This window comes from Scatophagus argus, chromosome 21 (assembly GCF_020382885.2).
Source record: "Scatophagus argus isolate fScaArg1 chromosome 21, fScaArg1.pri, whole genome shotgun sequence".
NCBI classification, from domain to species: domain Eukaryota; kingdom Metazoa; phylum Chordata; class Actinopteri; family Scatophagidae; genus Scatophagus; species Scatophagus argus.
Genome location: NC_058513.1, coordinates 17,285,081 through 17,300,023, shown reverse-complemented (window position 1 = coordinate 17,300,023; position 14,943 = coordinate 17,285,081). Strand labels below are relative to the sequence as shown.

The 14,943-nt window shown below is 43.4% G+C and overlaps 2 protein-coding genes across 2 annotated transcripts in view; one reads left to right on the top strand and one right to left on the bottom strand.

Annotated features, from left to right (window-relative positions):
* myo1d (myosin 1D) overlaps nucleotides 1-14,943 on the top strand; it is an 83,333-nt gene that overhangs the window by 57,501 nt on the left and 10,889 nt on the right. The gene's annotated exons all lie outside the window — the stretch shown is intronic.
* LOC124052366 (calponin homology domain-containing protein DDB_G0272472-like) lies at nucleotides 5,535-7,273 on the bottom strand. Its single transcript, XM_046376530.1, has one exon. It carries the CDS (start codon nucleotides 7,137-7,139, stop codon nucleotides 5,649-5,651), a length of 1,491 nt encoding a protein of 496 aa, XP_046232486.1. The 5' UTR covers nucleotides 7,140-7,273; the 3' UTR covers nucleotides 5,535-5,648.

Below are 14,943 nucleotides of genomic sequence, written 5' to 3'. Positions count from 1 at the left end.
CTTGATGGCATACAACGAGGAGGTCGTGATTCTAGCTCACATTTAGGGAGACATGACATTTTTGTAAAGGTGAAGTGACATCCAGTGGTCCAGATGTGCGTTTTTGAGCTGATGTGACCTGTGGCAGGAGGATTATGTGGCACATCGAGGACAGAGTCACAGTCGTCCTAACTTGAACCTTAATGTCCATTTAATCTGAGCTCAGAGCTCTCCTCAGGACAGGATGCTGTGAGGGCTGGCGCTGATGTTGTCCCCGGCCTCCACATGTAGATTAAATGAACCTTCTAGGGTTCAATTCAGGGCCGTCTCTTTTCATTCTGCTTTCCACAGCTACAACTAGAATAGAAAATCCTGCGTCTGTCACACAGATAGCAGCCTATTCAGTTCATGCAGATAATCAGAATATTGTACACAGGATATGCTGTTTTGTTCTGTTGACGAGTGTAAGGTAAAACGTACAGATTGGATATTGAAACCTGATATGATGTGGTAACTCAGTGTCTCCTCCTCTTTTTATTTCCTTTTAGTTAAGTTCACATGGGCTTAGTCTTACTGCGGTCGGCCTGCTCGTCTTTTCACTTACCGTCAGGAAATTCGAGCGGCCACCCACCACCTTTAGCATCGAACTGGACTTGGCTTGTCCTCGCTTCACTCGTTTTCTGTAGGTTTCATCAGAAAATCGTGCGGCAGTTCAAGTAAAAGGTTATTCTGTTACATCAGCAGGGAAACATTTCGATTCTTTGAAATGCTTTTTTCTCCCTTCTAACAACCTTCCACAAAAATCATTTAAAAAAAACTGCCGCTGCGTGAATAAAGTGACTTCATTCATCTGCTCTCATTGTGTTTTGTAATCCCAGGAGAGGATGGGGAACAAAGGGACAAAAAATGCTTTTCTCCACAATGTTAACAGTGTAAAAGCCATGAGCCCAGCTGATGTAAGTCCTGAGTTAGGCCTTCAGGGTCGTGTCTGTTAAGTGAAAAGCCCTGCGTGTGTTCGGTTCAGACGAAGCATACATACATACGTCTCTCAGACTTTCTGCACAGGGAAAAAGTTCTTGTACTAACTGGACTTTTTGTTCCTGTGTGTAAACCCAGTGCACCTACCCAGCTGTACTGCTGCAAATGATTAGATGTGCCTGTTGTTGGCCTCATGCTTAGAAATCTGTCCGAATAGTTGTTGAGAGGAGGTCAGGTCAGCATTCAGGGCTATGACACTAACATGGCTGAAAACAAATATCTGTTACAGACACACATAGCAGTAATAGTTCAGTTTTGTTTCTCCTCATCTCTGCACGTCTTTGCCAGAATTTGATTCTGTGACTCCAGAAAGGCCAAACATCCACATTTCAAAACATCCCTTCAAAAATACAAACGCATGTTTTCAGCAGCAGAATAAAATTAAAAACAGCAACTCTTTTTCAAATTGACTCCTGCTGCTGGAGTTATTTACTTTAGATCACCAAAGTTGCTCATTTCACTGATTATTGAATTGACTCGTCCACAATAGTCAGCCACATGTATTGACTGGTGTGTTCATGTTTGTGTGTGTGCGGCTGAATCTGTTTGTCTCGCTCTGTCTGTGTGTCGAGGTGGAGGTGTGCTTTGGCTCCGTCGCAGCCACTCCGCGATGGTATCTTGTTCCATTGTGGAGCTCATTTCTCTGTGGGTGTCGGGCTGAGAAAGGCCTCATGTAATGACCTCCCCCATGTGCCTCGCATGCCGACTCATCCATCACTGCAAAACCGTGACAGAACAAAGGGCACACCGGCATGCGTAAATGTGTGTGTGTGTGTGTGTGAGCATGAGGGGGAATTCCTGAGAGGCGAACTGCATGCGACTGCATGTGTTTGTGTATCCGCCCTCTTGCATGATCTTTGCATGCAGCGTCCCACCGCTGCAGCTCCCTGTAGATGTGGCTTTAACCTTTATCTGTCCTTCACCATGCCGCACCCTGCACAATATGCACAATAGTGAGCAGGGAGGAGGGCAGCTTACAGCAGCAACAAAGCAACACTTTATCCTCCTCAAAGTGACAGCGAGGCCAAAGCAGAACGACACGCCGCTGGGAATAAACCCTCTGCTTGTCAAGGCTTGTGTCTGGATACTTGAGTTTCCGTGAGGCGCGGTTTGTTTTTGACAGTTTCCAAATCTGCTTGGCATTAATCTGTTTTCTTTCATGTTGTTGTGCATTTTGATTTTTGTGAGGACTGGAGTGGATTTCGTTGGCTGGCATATTTCAGTTTATTTATTTTTTCTTTTTTTTTGTTTTTAAAGCAGAAACTTATCAATAGCACACCGAGTTGCCTGAAATTGAAGTGATTCAGTGATTTCTGCAGTAAGAAGATAACCCTCTTATCGGCCATGACGCACCAGTTGTGCAGGGAAATTCAGAAATACTTCATTCTTAATTTGCATAAAAAGGAGGGAGTGGGGGGGGATTAGACTCCCATGCGTCCTCCATCATTCCTTTGCCTCACTCCCTCTTTCGTGCCTTTTTTTGGCTTCCTATTTTTGACTGTATCCCCTTTGTATTGATGAACCCCTTGCGGCCCACCCCCCTCCCCTCCCTTTCCTCATCTCTCCCTCCCTCTCCCAAACTCGTTCTCTTTTGGTTCCCCTGTCTTCATTTCTGGAGAGGAGGCAATGAAATATTTAAGACCTTGCTGCTGTTGAGGCCTATATTTAGATGAGACAGAGCCACCCCCATGTCGCTGTGTGTGTGTGTGTGTGTGTGTGTGTGTGTGTGTGTGGATACGACTGCAGCACTTCCACCGTCTGCTGCCAGGATAGCAGAGCAGACACTCTTCATCTGTCACACAAACCCTGCAAAATGGATGAGACATCCAGAAGACCTCGCGATATGTTCCGCCCTGTCCTGTTGGTTACTGTAGGTTTTCTCATGAGGGAATTTGAGCCTATGGGAACTGGGCTTATATAAGAGACTGGCTGTTATTCCCAGTTCACCGTTAGATGTCTCCCTGCTTTGTACTCTTGTTTTTTTTCTTTCTTTTTGTTTGTTTTTTCTGCTTATCAAGCTTCCTACATGTTCGCCTGTGCATTCAGAGTCAGCCTTATTGATTGATTGATGTGAACACTTGCAGAAATATGTCTCAGGTTTTAAGTTGCACTTGTACTGGACTTGCAGGAAGACAGAAATGGCTAAAAGCAAGGACGCAATGCACATAGAAGTAGGTGAAAAAATTTTTGAAAATGTGCAGAAATACAAATGCATGATAATCTCAGCTCACCACAGCAGAGTCACGTCATATTCTCCACTCTGTAGCTGAGTTTCTCTTTTCAGCCACTAATTATTCATAATCTCTTGTACTTTGTGGTTTTCTTTTTCACATGCTGTTAAGCTGTTGACAATGAAACTCTGCTCTCAGGTGTCTGGGACGAGCAGACTCTTGCTTAGCGAGTGACCGAGCTGAGCGCTGAATCTGTAAATGCATTTTACCTCATCATTTTTATTTCTTATTGCTCAGGTTTCCAGCATTGCTAAGCGGGTTTGTCTCTCAGTCAGCGTTGTATCACACACTTCCACTCTGCTTCACACTCCTCCCACTGAGACCTGAATGTAAAAATAACCTGGTGTTGAATTATTCATCCACATCCTCGACTCTCACAGGTGATAAACTGCAGTTTAAATATTCCACTCCATCAAACGCAGCATCACACTTGTGCACAAATGTTCTTGTTGCTTTTAACAGGCGAGAAAAGTGGCGTGTTTTGACAGGTCACGGTGACGTTAGACGTCTTTAGATCCTGTTGTGGAAAATGTGTCGTTCACAGCCGGTCGGCACATTTTTCTTGCTCCTGCTCTTCTGTGTGTGTCAGTCACGACCTAATGACAAAGTTGCCCCATGACCGGCTCTTGTAAATCCCCGGATCACATAATCTCCTCTGTCTTCCTGTCATTGTAGTTTCTGTGTTGTGTAAGCAGCTGGAATTGGTTTCTTATAAAAGTGCTGTGGATTGTTTCTGTAGCAACAGCTTAGGTTTTGTCCACCGACTGCTGCCACCGCTGGTGATGTCCACCCGGACTAATGAAAAGCCCTGTGCAGTAGATTGGTTGTGTGTGTGTGTGTGAGAGAGAATCTGTGAATTCCTGAGACTGCTGTTCACTTACTGTGGGTAAAACAGGGTCATTTTAGCAACTGTCAGGACATTTTCCAGCTGAAAACGTATTATTTTTAAAAAGAGGTCTGGACGTTTTCAAGTTATTCTTTCATGTCATTATCCACCTGCTGTTCATTTGCACTGTTTACCTCACTCACTTGCACTATACTCCACCCTGCACTACCTCACTTTTGGACTACCTCCAGAAACATATTTATTTTACTTATCTTATTTTATTTTGTGTTACCTTATTCTATTTTATTTTATTTTATTTTATTCCTCTATGATATGTTACTTGTTACGTTCTATGTATGCACCAATCACCAAGACAAATTCCTGGTAATGTGAAACCTCTTCACTTACAATGGCAATAAAGTCTTTCTGATTCTGATTAGTAACCAAACCAGGTATTTAAAGCCACATCATGATCTTTTCTTCAAAGTGATTTTTGTACCTTAACATAACCACACACAACATAACACACAACTGAAACATATCGAAGGCGGTAACGAGGGAGTTGCCTCAGAATCCATTTGGACCACTGACACGTCACAAACCTCCATATCCTCAGTAATTTGACTCGTCAAACATGACTTTGTTGAGATGATTAATCTTTTAGAACATTTCAAGTAAGACTTGACTTTTGTAGCCGTTAAGACAGGAGTTATTTCAGTATTAGCTGAACTGGTCAGTGATTTTAATCTCATTTGAGACGTATGGTTTCTCACCCTCCATCCCAGTGACCATTACAATCACACAGATCCTGTCCAAATACAACTGCAGTGTTATTTAAATTAACAGTGACTTGAAGAAAACAATATTTGATGACAGATATCAGCACTTTGTGCCACCATAATGTCTTACATTTGTATTATACTCGGTATGTTTATTCGGAGAGGCAAGCATGTTGAAATATGATTGACTTTTTCTTAATTTGATTTTTATTTATTTTATTTTTAATGAGAAATTTAATTTTGCTGAATATTTTTTGATGAATTTGCTGCATGTTTTTGTTTTTTTTGTATTGTGGGAGGAATCCTGAGCACCAGGAGAAAACCCCACATGGAGGATGGGTGAGAGTGAATGGGGGAGTGGGGGGAGGAATGGGGGGGAGGTGGAAAGAGGAAGGGGTGATGGTATCACAGCTCTTTTGTGTTTTGGCATTGAACTTCCAGTTTCTGAGGACTTTTTTTTTTTTTTCATGAGCAATTTAATTTTGGTTTTTGCTCATGGTATTGTGGGAGAAACTCTGAGCACCAGGAGAAAACCCTACATGGACACAGGGAGATATACAAACTGCTCACAGAAACGAGGTGGAGGTGTTTCTGTGAGCCGCTGTGCCGTCCTCGAATTGGGAGCAATTTGAGCTTCAGTGTCTTGGAAAGAGGTGGCTGTGAGAGAGAACGGGGGAGTTAGGAAGGTGGAAGCGAGGTGGGGGGAGGAATGAGGGGGAAGGTGGAAAGAGGAAGGGGTGATGGAGACAGAGGGTGAAGGGAGGGTGGAGACAGGACAGACGAAGGAAGAAGGAACTACTGTTGGTCGACCTGAGCCGAACAACCAGCAGCCTCCTCCACCACCCTGTCGCTGTCGTAGTTCTTGTTGAACCTCCGACCCCAGCGGCCCTCTGCCTTCTTCTCCTCTCTTTGTTTTTTCTTCTCCTCTTTTTCTTTCTTTTTCATCTCTGCCTTTTCTTCCTTTTGTTTCTTTTTCATCTCTTCTTTCTCTTCTTTTTCTTTCTTCTTCATCTCTTCTTTCTCTTCTTTTTCTTTCTTCTTCATCTCTTCTTTCTCTTCTTTTTCTTTCTTTTTCATCTCTTCTTTCTCTTCTTTTTCTTTCTTCTTCATCTCTTCTTTCTCTTCTTTTTCTTTCTTTTTCCTCGCTCTCTGAATCTTCCTGCATGTCTGACAGAGTTTCTCCAGTTCAGTTTTCTCTCCCTCCAGCTGTTGTACTGTCATCTGCCAGTTCTGGTTTTCCTCGGCGAGTTGTTTCTTCTCTTCCTCCAGCTCTTTGACGTGTTTCTCCCACCTCTGTTCTATCTGGGCCAGCTCGTCTTTGAATTTCTGCTGCAGAGCTTCGTGTTTTGTCTGCCAAGCTTCGTCGCTCTGCTGAAATTTCTCTGTGGTGGTCCTCAGCTGGAGTCTGACTTCCTTGAGTTTGTGACGGAGCTCCTCCAGTTCCTTCTTCTGTTCCTCCATCTTTTGGACTGTCGTCTCCAAGCTGAGTTGTTTCTCGTACAGTTCCTTCTTCTGTTCCTCCATCTTTTGGACTGTCGTCTCCAAACTCAGTTGTTTCTCAGACAGTTTCTTCTTCTCTGCCTCCAGGTGTTGCTTTGTGTCCCAAACCTGTTCTTTGTCGCTGAACTTCTCCTGCAGAGCCTTGTATTTGTCTTGCCAGGCTCTGTTGCTCTCCAGAAATTCAGCTTTTCTGGCATGAAGGATTTTGTTGGCCTCAGTGAGGCTGTGAAAGAGGCTGTCATTGTGTTTCCTGAGAGTCAGGTTTTCGTTGTCCCTCTGACGGAGCTGCTGTTCCAGCTGCTTGACCATGTTCTGCAAATCGTTCTGCTGCAGAACAATCTTTTGTTTTTCTAGGTTCAGCACGAGCAGCTCGTTGGTTTTCTCTGAGGCCTTTTGTCGCTCTGCCTTCAGTTTGGCTGCCATGTGTTCTTTCTCTTGGACGCTCTCTTCCTGAACGCTCTGCATGTACTGGAGACTTCTCTTCAGGTTGGAGATTTCTTCTTCATGCTGTGCGATGGTGTCACGGCTCTTTTGTGTTTCGTCACTGAACTTTCTGTCCCTGAGGTCTATGAACATGTCCCGTCTGTTGACCTCATATTTCAGTTTGTGGATCCTGTGTCCCATCTTTATTCTCTGAGACCCCCATTCCTCCAGGGCGCCACGAGCGTCTAGAAGCTCGCGCTGCAGTTCGGCAGGATCTGAGGGAAGCGCTGCATGGGCCCAACAGACCTGTGGAGCAGCGAAAGCAGCTTGTTGGCTGTTTCCGGGATTGTTTGTTTGGTCCATGGTCCCTTGTCTGTTGTACACTGTAGTTTGCTGTTGAGAGCTGTAGATTTTTGTTGAGGACTTTCTCAAAGGTAAAATCGACTTGACTGTGCGACACGTCACTTGTTCGTAGCTGATCCGAGTGAATCTGACTCGACTGTTGTGGTATTCCTGGGTTTTTGATTTCAGAGTTCTGCAGTCCGACTTTGATGTCAAGTCTGATGTCATCAGATTCTAGCATTCTGTTGGCTTTGAAGCTGGAACATCATAGGACTGGTAAAACTCTGCAAGCTCAATCATGTGTTGCCTAGCAACAGTGCTGTTTATTTTTTACCTCTGTTGATTCGCTGAGAGCATGAAGGCCCTGATCACATTCACACAGTGACACACATTCACACCTGGAAGCTGCCCAGTGCAACCGCAGTCTGTTCTGCCTGCCAGTGAGAACCTCAGTGGTGCTGATGAGGGAAGGACAAGTACTCTAACCTTTCGGCCACTGCTGACTGACAGTTGAGGCACTTCTGTACTGAGGATCTGCAGGAAACTCTCATGCCCCCTTCACCCACAGCCCCGTCACCTTCATGCCGCCTGGCAAAAGATACATGAGTATCCACTGTCTGGACCACCAGACTGCAGAGCAACGGTTTAGAAAAGGAAAAACACTCTACCAATTCTGAGTTGAAACTAAAGATTGTACGATTTGAAACACTGATGTAATAACTGACTGAATTACTGGCATATATGCATCACACGTCTAAAAAGGGAAAATATGAAATCAGCAAAGACTTTCAAGAATGTACATTTTCATTAATTTTATTTTTTATTTATATACACTCAGTCCCAACACCCAGGAGCATTAAGCTGTAACTGAATGAAACGATATTTAGTCGTTTGTTGTGGCCCTCCGTGATTCATTGGGCCTACAGTGAGCACGAGGACATCCTTCTCAGCCTCGCTCCCCCTCTGTAAACTGTCCAGATCTGTTTCTGTGACAGACGTTTAAAGGTTCACTTCCCTCACGCAGCATCTGTCTTCATCCATTCATACTTTCTCTCGTACTCCACTCTAACCTCCACCACCACCATCTGTCTCCCTCCCACTAGCTCTCATTCCTCCTCTCCTTCTCTTTCAACCCCTCCTCACCCACCCCACAGTATGAGTCAGCGGTGGCGTGCAGTCCACAGTCCTTCATTGATCTGTCAGAGTGATGTGGTTCTATCAGAATCAGAAATCCTCTATTTATCCCCGAGGGGAAATTCTTTTTCGTACAGACATTGCACTTGCAGTTTTCCCGACCAAGAAAAAAAAAGTGAAAGATATAAAAATAGGATAAACAACAAGATAAGTATAAATCTAAAAAAAAAATACAGGTATTCGTTTTTTGCCCTTGCTCCTGCCCCCCTTCCCTGAAGACCTGGACATGTACCTCCCCGCTGTCTGCTTCTGACACTGCAGAAGGGATTTGGGGAGGGAGTGCTAAGGCAGAAGACAAAGCACATTTAGAGCAGAGGAGGAAACTCAGAGAGTGTTAGTGATGGTGTGTCAGGAATAGTGAGGCGAGAGCGAGGGAGGGAAGAGACTGCAACCAATGCAAAATGAATCGAGTGAGAAATAAGCAGCGAGGACACGTGGAAGATGTTGAGTTTGAAAAAGAAGCACACTTTTGTTGAAGTGCTCAAGTCAGTTCTGATTCACTTGCGGTTTTAGTTAGCCCATCAGAAACAATTACCGCATTTATGTATTTCATGTTGTTGAAGTACACGATAGGCTCATGTTCCCACCGGGCTGGACAAAATCTTCCTGTCAAGCTACATAAAAACAGAAATTAACTCCTGATTGAAAGAGATGATGACAGTCCAGGGATTACATACCGGAAGTCATAGAACTAAAACTAAGTTGGAAGTGGCATTCAAAATGAAATTACAAGATAAGAGAACAAGCTAACAGTAGTGGAAATATCACTGGTAGTTGTTTTTAGTGCTGAATGTAAAAAGCACGTTGAAGCCACAGTGTTGTTCTTTTGCATCACCACACAGTGTTAAGTATAATTTATTTCAACATTGTATGTAAATTATTGTCAATCAGTGACTGCCTGGGATCAGGCAGTAATAACCCCCCCCCCCCCAACGTGAAACAATTTGGTAACATTAGTCTGCATCTCTACAAACTGTCACATCACTCACATGTTGGCTGATACCCTCTTAAATTGTTGAGTATCAGTTAGCTGTGATGTAAAATACATGGGATAAAACCAGCACAATCCCTGATGTGCTCCTTTTAGTTAAAAGAAGGGCTTCTATTCACGTCGTTTTTTAAAAAATTGAGTATTTTAGCTCCACAGAGCAATAAATATTTAAGCACAATAAATGTGTCAGAGTGCATTTTCTGTTATATCTGAAGATGGCACTAACATCGTTCATAAGAATGGGATGAAAGAAGGATGAGAGAGGGGGGTGGCTGAGAGAAGTGATACGAGAAAACAGAGAGAGAGGGAAGCCAAGCTGCCTTTGTCTTCCTCATCAAGGTCACCCTTTCTGCTGAATCAAATATTTCAGACTGATAGAAGTGGGCTTCTCTCTTCTCCTCTTTCCCTCCATCCTTCCTTCTCTATTTCCTCTTTCACCATTAATCACCCGCCCAACTGCTGCTCCACCAACCCCCAACCCCCCCAACCTCTTGTTTTTCACTTCACATTCCACTTCTCGTCCTCCTCCTCTTCCTCCCTCTCTCTTTCTCTCCCTCCTTTCTGGGGCGCTGCGGATGCAGTTCCCATGGCAACCGTGTTTGTCTGATACGTATGCGATCCATTAATAACCCTGCTGGCTGCAGATAATAACGGCGCATCTCGTCCCAGACCAGACACAGAGCAACGGAGACACATGCCAACGAAACCAAACAGTACGGGACCAGAAAACTGTGGGAGGAATATAAAGATTAGAGAGAAACAAAGATGGAGAACAAAAGAGGGATGGAGGGACAATCAGCACAAGCTTTTAACTGAGCTTTGCAGACATTAGGATAAAGTGTGCTTCTCTTTTCCTGTGTAAACCAAAACTAAAATGTAAACTTCTTTTCTTATTCTTTCTTCAGTTTGTTCCTGATTGAAGTCAAACATTTGCCAATTTTAGTGGAGAAAAACCTCCTCTACAGCTTTTCTGCGATCAAGAACTTCTTTTTGTCAGAGAAAGTAATGGGCTTTGTGGGGAAACGTGTTCATGTTTCTAAAAAGTAAACCATTGTTTGGTATCAAAGACAATGTGTTGTTTAATTGACAATAGTCATTTTCTTTGTGCAAAACTTCTGTGTTGTCACCAAAGGGTCTTCAAGGATAATCTTTCTGCATAGTCGTTATATAACATCCAATTTGCAATTGCAAGCAAGTTTACAAATTTACAAAAAGATACTTGCGCGTACGCACATGCACACACACACACACACGCGCTCAGAGATGCTGTTATGTGGGCCAGTGGGGAGTCCTGCTCGTCTCATTGGTGCTGCGCTACAGCCTGGGGTGGAAGGTCGGCTGGGTGGATTGACGGATGGCGAGTGGCCGGACCAGTGTGTGTGTGTGTGTGTGAGAGAGAGAGAGAGAGAGAGTATGCATCAGAGATGATATTCAAAGATGTAAAAATGTGTGTGTGTGTGTGTGTGTGTCAGAAGTTGTGTATGAATGAAAGAATGTGTGACTTTGGTCTGACCTACTTTCCCACTGCAGTCAGTCCTAAATTACTGCCAAACAAGCTTTCGCTCTCTCTCTCTCTCTCTCTCTCTCTCTCTCTCTCTCTCTCTCTCTCTCTCTTGTGTTGCAGAGGTTTTGTGTTTACTGTGTAACGTAAGCACACTGGCTTTGGTGACAGATGAGTGTGTCAGATATGAAGCTTCACAGTGAAGTGATTTCATTAATGTGCGCTGAACGGGTTGACATTTAAGTCATTTGTCAGTCAAAATGTCAAACTTATGCTGGTTCCAGCGTCTCAAAATGTGAAGATTCATCATGCAAACTAACCTTGAACACATCACCTGGTGCTCTGATTTTCCGATGTTTTGTGGGCCAAACAAACGGCATCTCTCACAGCAGCTGACTGATCATTGCATCCTCAGACACTGCAACAGTCCACGTAATCTCATGATGCGAACAGTTTGTAATTAGCTCTGACCCTCTGACAGATTTGCCACTCGTTTATTAAGCCTCATTTCAAACACGCTCTGATGGTGGGAGATAAAAGTGTTGCTGGATTTAGTGACGTTCAGACCGTTTGTGGGGATCGGTTTTGCAGGGAAAATCGTCTGCCTCTGAAGTTTAATTGCAGTCTTGGTTATTATTTGGAATGCTGATACTTTGTTAATGAACATTTCTGTTTCAGCACAATGATGAGTCGTTGATCTTAAAATCCCAACTCTGAACTTTGCCTCTCAGGCTCCCCCTCAAATGCAAAATGCAGTTAAATGCTGTCCCAGCAGTTGACTGCGTAATTACTTTGTGTGTTTGTGAATCAGATGCTAATTGCAAACAAACTGCAAGTGCAGATTGAGTGAAAGGCTCAGCACGAATTTGCCCAAATGCTTTTATGACATAAATTAGGCCTTCATTGTTTTTGTAACAATTGCTTTTTATATATAATTAATATTGCTATTTTCAGTATATTATCATATATTTGTACAGAAATCACTACATTTGTAGTACACTGAAGTAACGCAGCAGTAGTTTAGGTTGATCATCTTCAGTTTCTTTAGTTAGTGGAAATATTTGCAGCCAAATAAATCATGTGGGTACAGTCAGTGTCTGCTTGGGCGTAGGACTCATCACAGCAAAGCATCACAATTAGAGCCCAAACAATCAGCCTATTAATGGATTAGTGAATCAACAGAAAAATTAATCTGCAAATATTTTGACAACCAACCAACTGTTTATGTCACTTTCAAAGCCAAAAAAATTCTCTCCTTCCACTTTCTCAAATTCCCAAATGTTTTGGGGGGTTTTAGGCTGTTGGTGAAAATAACCATTACAGGTGGTGCAGTTTCAGTTGCAGATTCATGAAGTCAGGTTTCTGTCTTCAAATTGCTGATCTCCTCTCTTTTGTGGACATATATAGTAGTCAAAATGTGAAGGGATGTGCATGTGAGCTATATTTAATCTGCTCATGGCTGCACCTCCAGAGGAGCTTCACTCATTCTGAATGTATATGACGTGTGCACTTACTGTTGCCCAGCGTCTTTCTGTCACTTTGGATAAAAGCATCAGTTGAGTGCTGTACAGTTCAGATGGTACAGTAGAGGCCTTGATATTTTATAGACTCCATCTCTTTGCTGACTTCCATGTTCACCCCCATCATCATCCTCCTCCCCCACCCCCCCAAACACACATGTTCCACCCAGCAACAGCACCACACCATCTCCCACTGCCAGGCCAATTATGATTTGGCTCAGCACACACTCTCTCCTCCCTCCTCGGCCTCCTTCACCTCCTCTTTTCCTTTCCTCCCTCCCTCCCTGCTCCTTCCACCCCTGCTTCCTTTCTTCATTTCCCACCTGCCATTAATCTCCCCCACCTGTCTTTTCATCATCCTTATTTTTTCTGCTTCCCTCCCGTCATCCCTTTACTCCCATACTCTAATTTCCTTCTTATAACACATTCATTTCACCTCTGCCCTCTTTTTCCTTATATCCATAATATTCCATGTCATGTGTTCATTTCTGCTTTTTATCCTCGAGCAAATCCGCTCTGCTGACCTGTGGCTGCTTGTGCAAAGAGATTTGGGACCAAATAGTAAAACATCTCCAAGGTCTGCACCTGGAAACTAGTTTTGGGTACAATAATACACTTTTCAAACTATACAAAAGAGCTACTGCTTCAAGGTGCAAAAAAAAAACTTTAGCTGAATTAATAACGTTTGCAAGGACATTTTACCAGAAGAGTTCAGTGAGGATTGAATGAATGATACATAAATGAGATACAAAAACGGTGTCACATCGAGACCTAAAGATGCTTTCCCTCAGCGGCTCATCAACAGTGTTGGAAAATACACTGCAAAAAAATACACTGCAGAAACATTTTCATGGCAGGTGTTGACAACTGTTTGGTTATTTTTTTGAGCATTTAGACATTAAGAATAAAATTACAAAAGGGTTAGAAAATGATCTGCCCCTTGTTAAATTTAGTTTTTATACAGCAGCCCAGTTTTCTATTTGGAGTGGGGGTTGTGTTTGCAGGGCGAGCAGTGATTGTAAAAACATGAATTGATCGTGATTGTTTTGTGTGTTGTTTAATTCACTGTAAAGTCATAAAGAAGCAAAACCGAGCGTCACTGAACTGAAAATGGCAACATGTCCGCAGATGAGAGCAGATGAACCTTTGATTGAGGTATTGATCGCCTTTAATGAACAGAATTGGAGGCGTAGCCGCTCGAGAAGTGAGTGGTCTCCCTCCAATAATGAGCAACTAATTGAGACTGCCTGCCTGTCTTTTCAGTTGTGACTCACCGTGTGCCAGCTTATTGATTCACCTAATGTGTTCTTAAGCTAACTCCATTCAGCCTTGAAGTGGCGGAGAGTCCTTCTGAAAGGCCAAAGACGCAGCTGAGCAGTGACTGAGATTTAGCTCACTGGTTTCGCTGCATAGAGACAAGAACAACCAGATCAACAGGCAGGAGTCGCCCTCCTTCACATAAACACACGCTTGTTTAAACGTCCTGCTGTGTGGCAGTGTGAGATGGCCTCCACCATCTGTGGAGCAACCACACTGTCCCCCTCGAGAAAGACCACTTTCCTTTGTCCATTTCCAGTTCTGTTTCATATCCCACTGATCTCTTGAACAGAGACTTGTAGAGGTGAGAAGCGTGTTCCTTTGTTTAATCAGCCATCTGACAACACCGGACTCCTTCCGCCAGCTTGCAAGAGTGGCTGTTATTGACGGCCATCAATCACCTGCTGTTCTGTGGGAGTAGGAACAGTGTGTGTCCAGATGCCATGTGGGCTGACTGGTTGCCCACATGTTGCCATCCACTCCACCCTCTGTTCTCCTCCGAGGTGACCTGTGAGCTCTGGCCACAGGAGAAACTGGACCCTTACACAAACGTTACGAAAGAAACGGCTTTAAAAGTGTGAGTCAACTCTGAGTGTCAAGAAGACATAAAAAGGATTCTTTGTATGGTCAGAACTTGATCCAATAACGTCCAATAACATTTGAAAAGCTTCAAATAACCATAGCACTACATTAATTTTGTCAGGCTCAGGTGGAGGGAGCCTCAAACGTGCAGGCTGTCAGTTTAAAGCCTGAAAAACTGGATTGTCTTATGTGCATCTTCATATACTGATATGTTGATGTAATGTGGACTAAATTCAGTCCTTTCAGGAGTCTTTAAAAGCTATAGATTTTGTCTTAATGATAAAAAGATAAACATCTCAAAGTCAGCATGAATCTAATTCCTGAACATCTTAAGTAGATTCAATTCACTGTGTATTTTTAGTGAACCAAGACTCTTATCAAGCTGTTAAGAGGCTGTCCAGCTGATAAATATCAGGATGCAGGGCCTTTATTGTCCGGTTCTTGCAAGTCCCTCAACTTTAACAAGAAATCACTTGAAAGCGTCTGTCTAGTATAAAAATCCACAAATTTGATTAAAATCATAGTTTTTAAAACTGTTTCGCTGCCTGTTATGGCCCAGTTTTTCACATCGGTAGTCTTCTGTGCAGAATCTTTGTGTGCAGGGTGGAGAGCAGATAAAAAACAAACTGATAAAGTGACAAACTGCTGCTGCTTGTGACTGATTTCATCAGATAACACAACAACAGCTGCAGTATGTTTGTTTCCACTTTGAGAGATTTC

Excerpts from the sequence above, each read along its gene's own strand:
- LOC124052366 (XM_046376530.1), bottom strand. The coding sequence starts at position 7,139 with ATGGACCAAACAAACAATCCCGGAAACAGCCAACAAGCTGCTTTCGCT.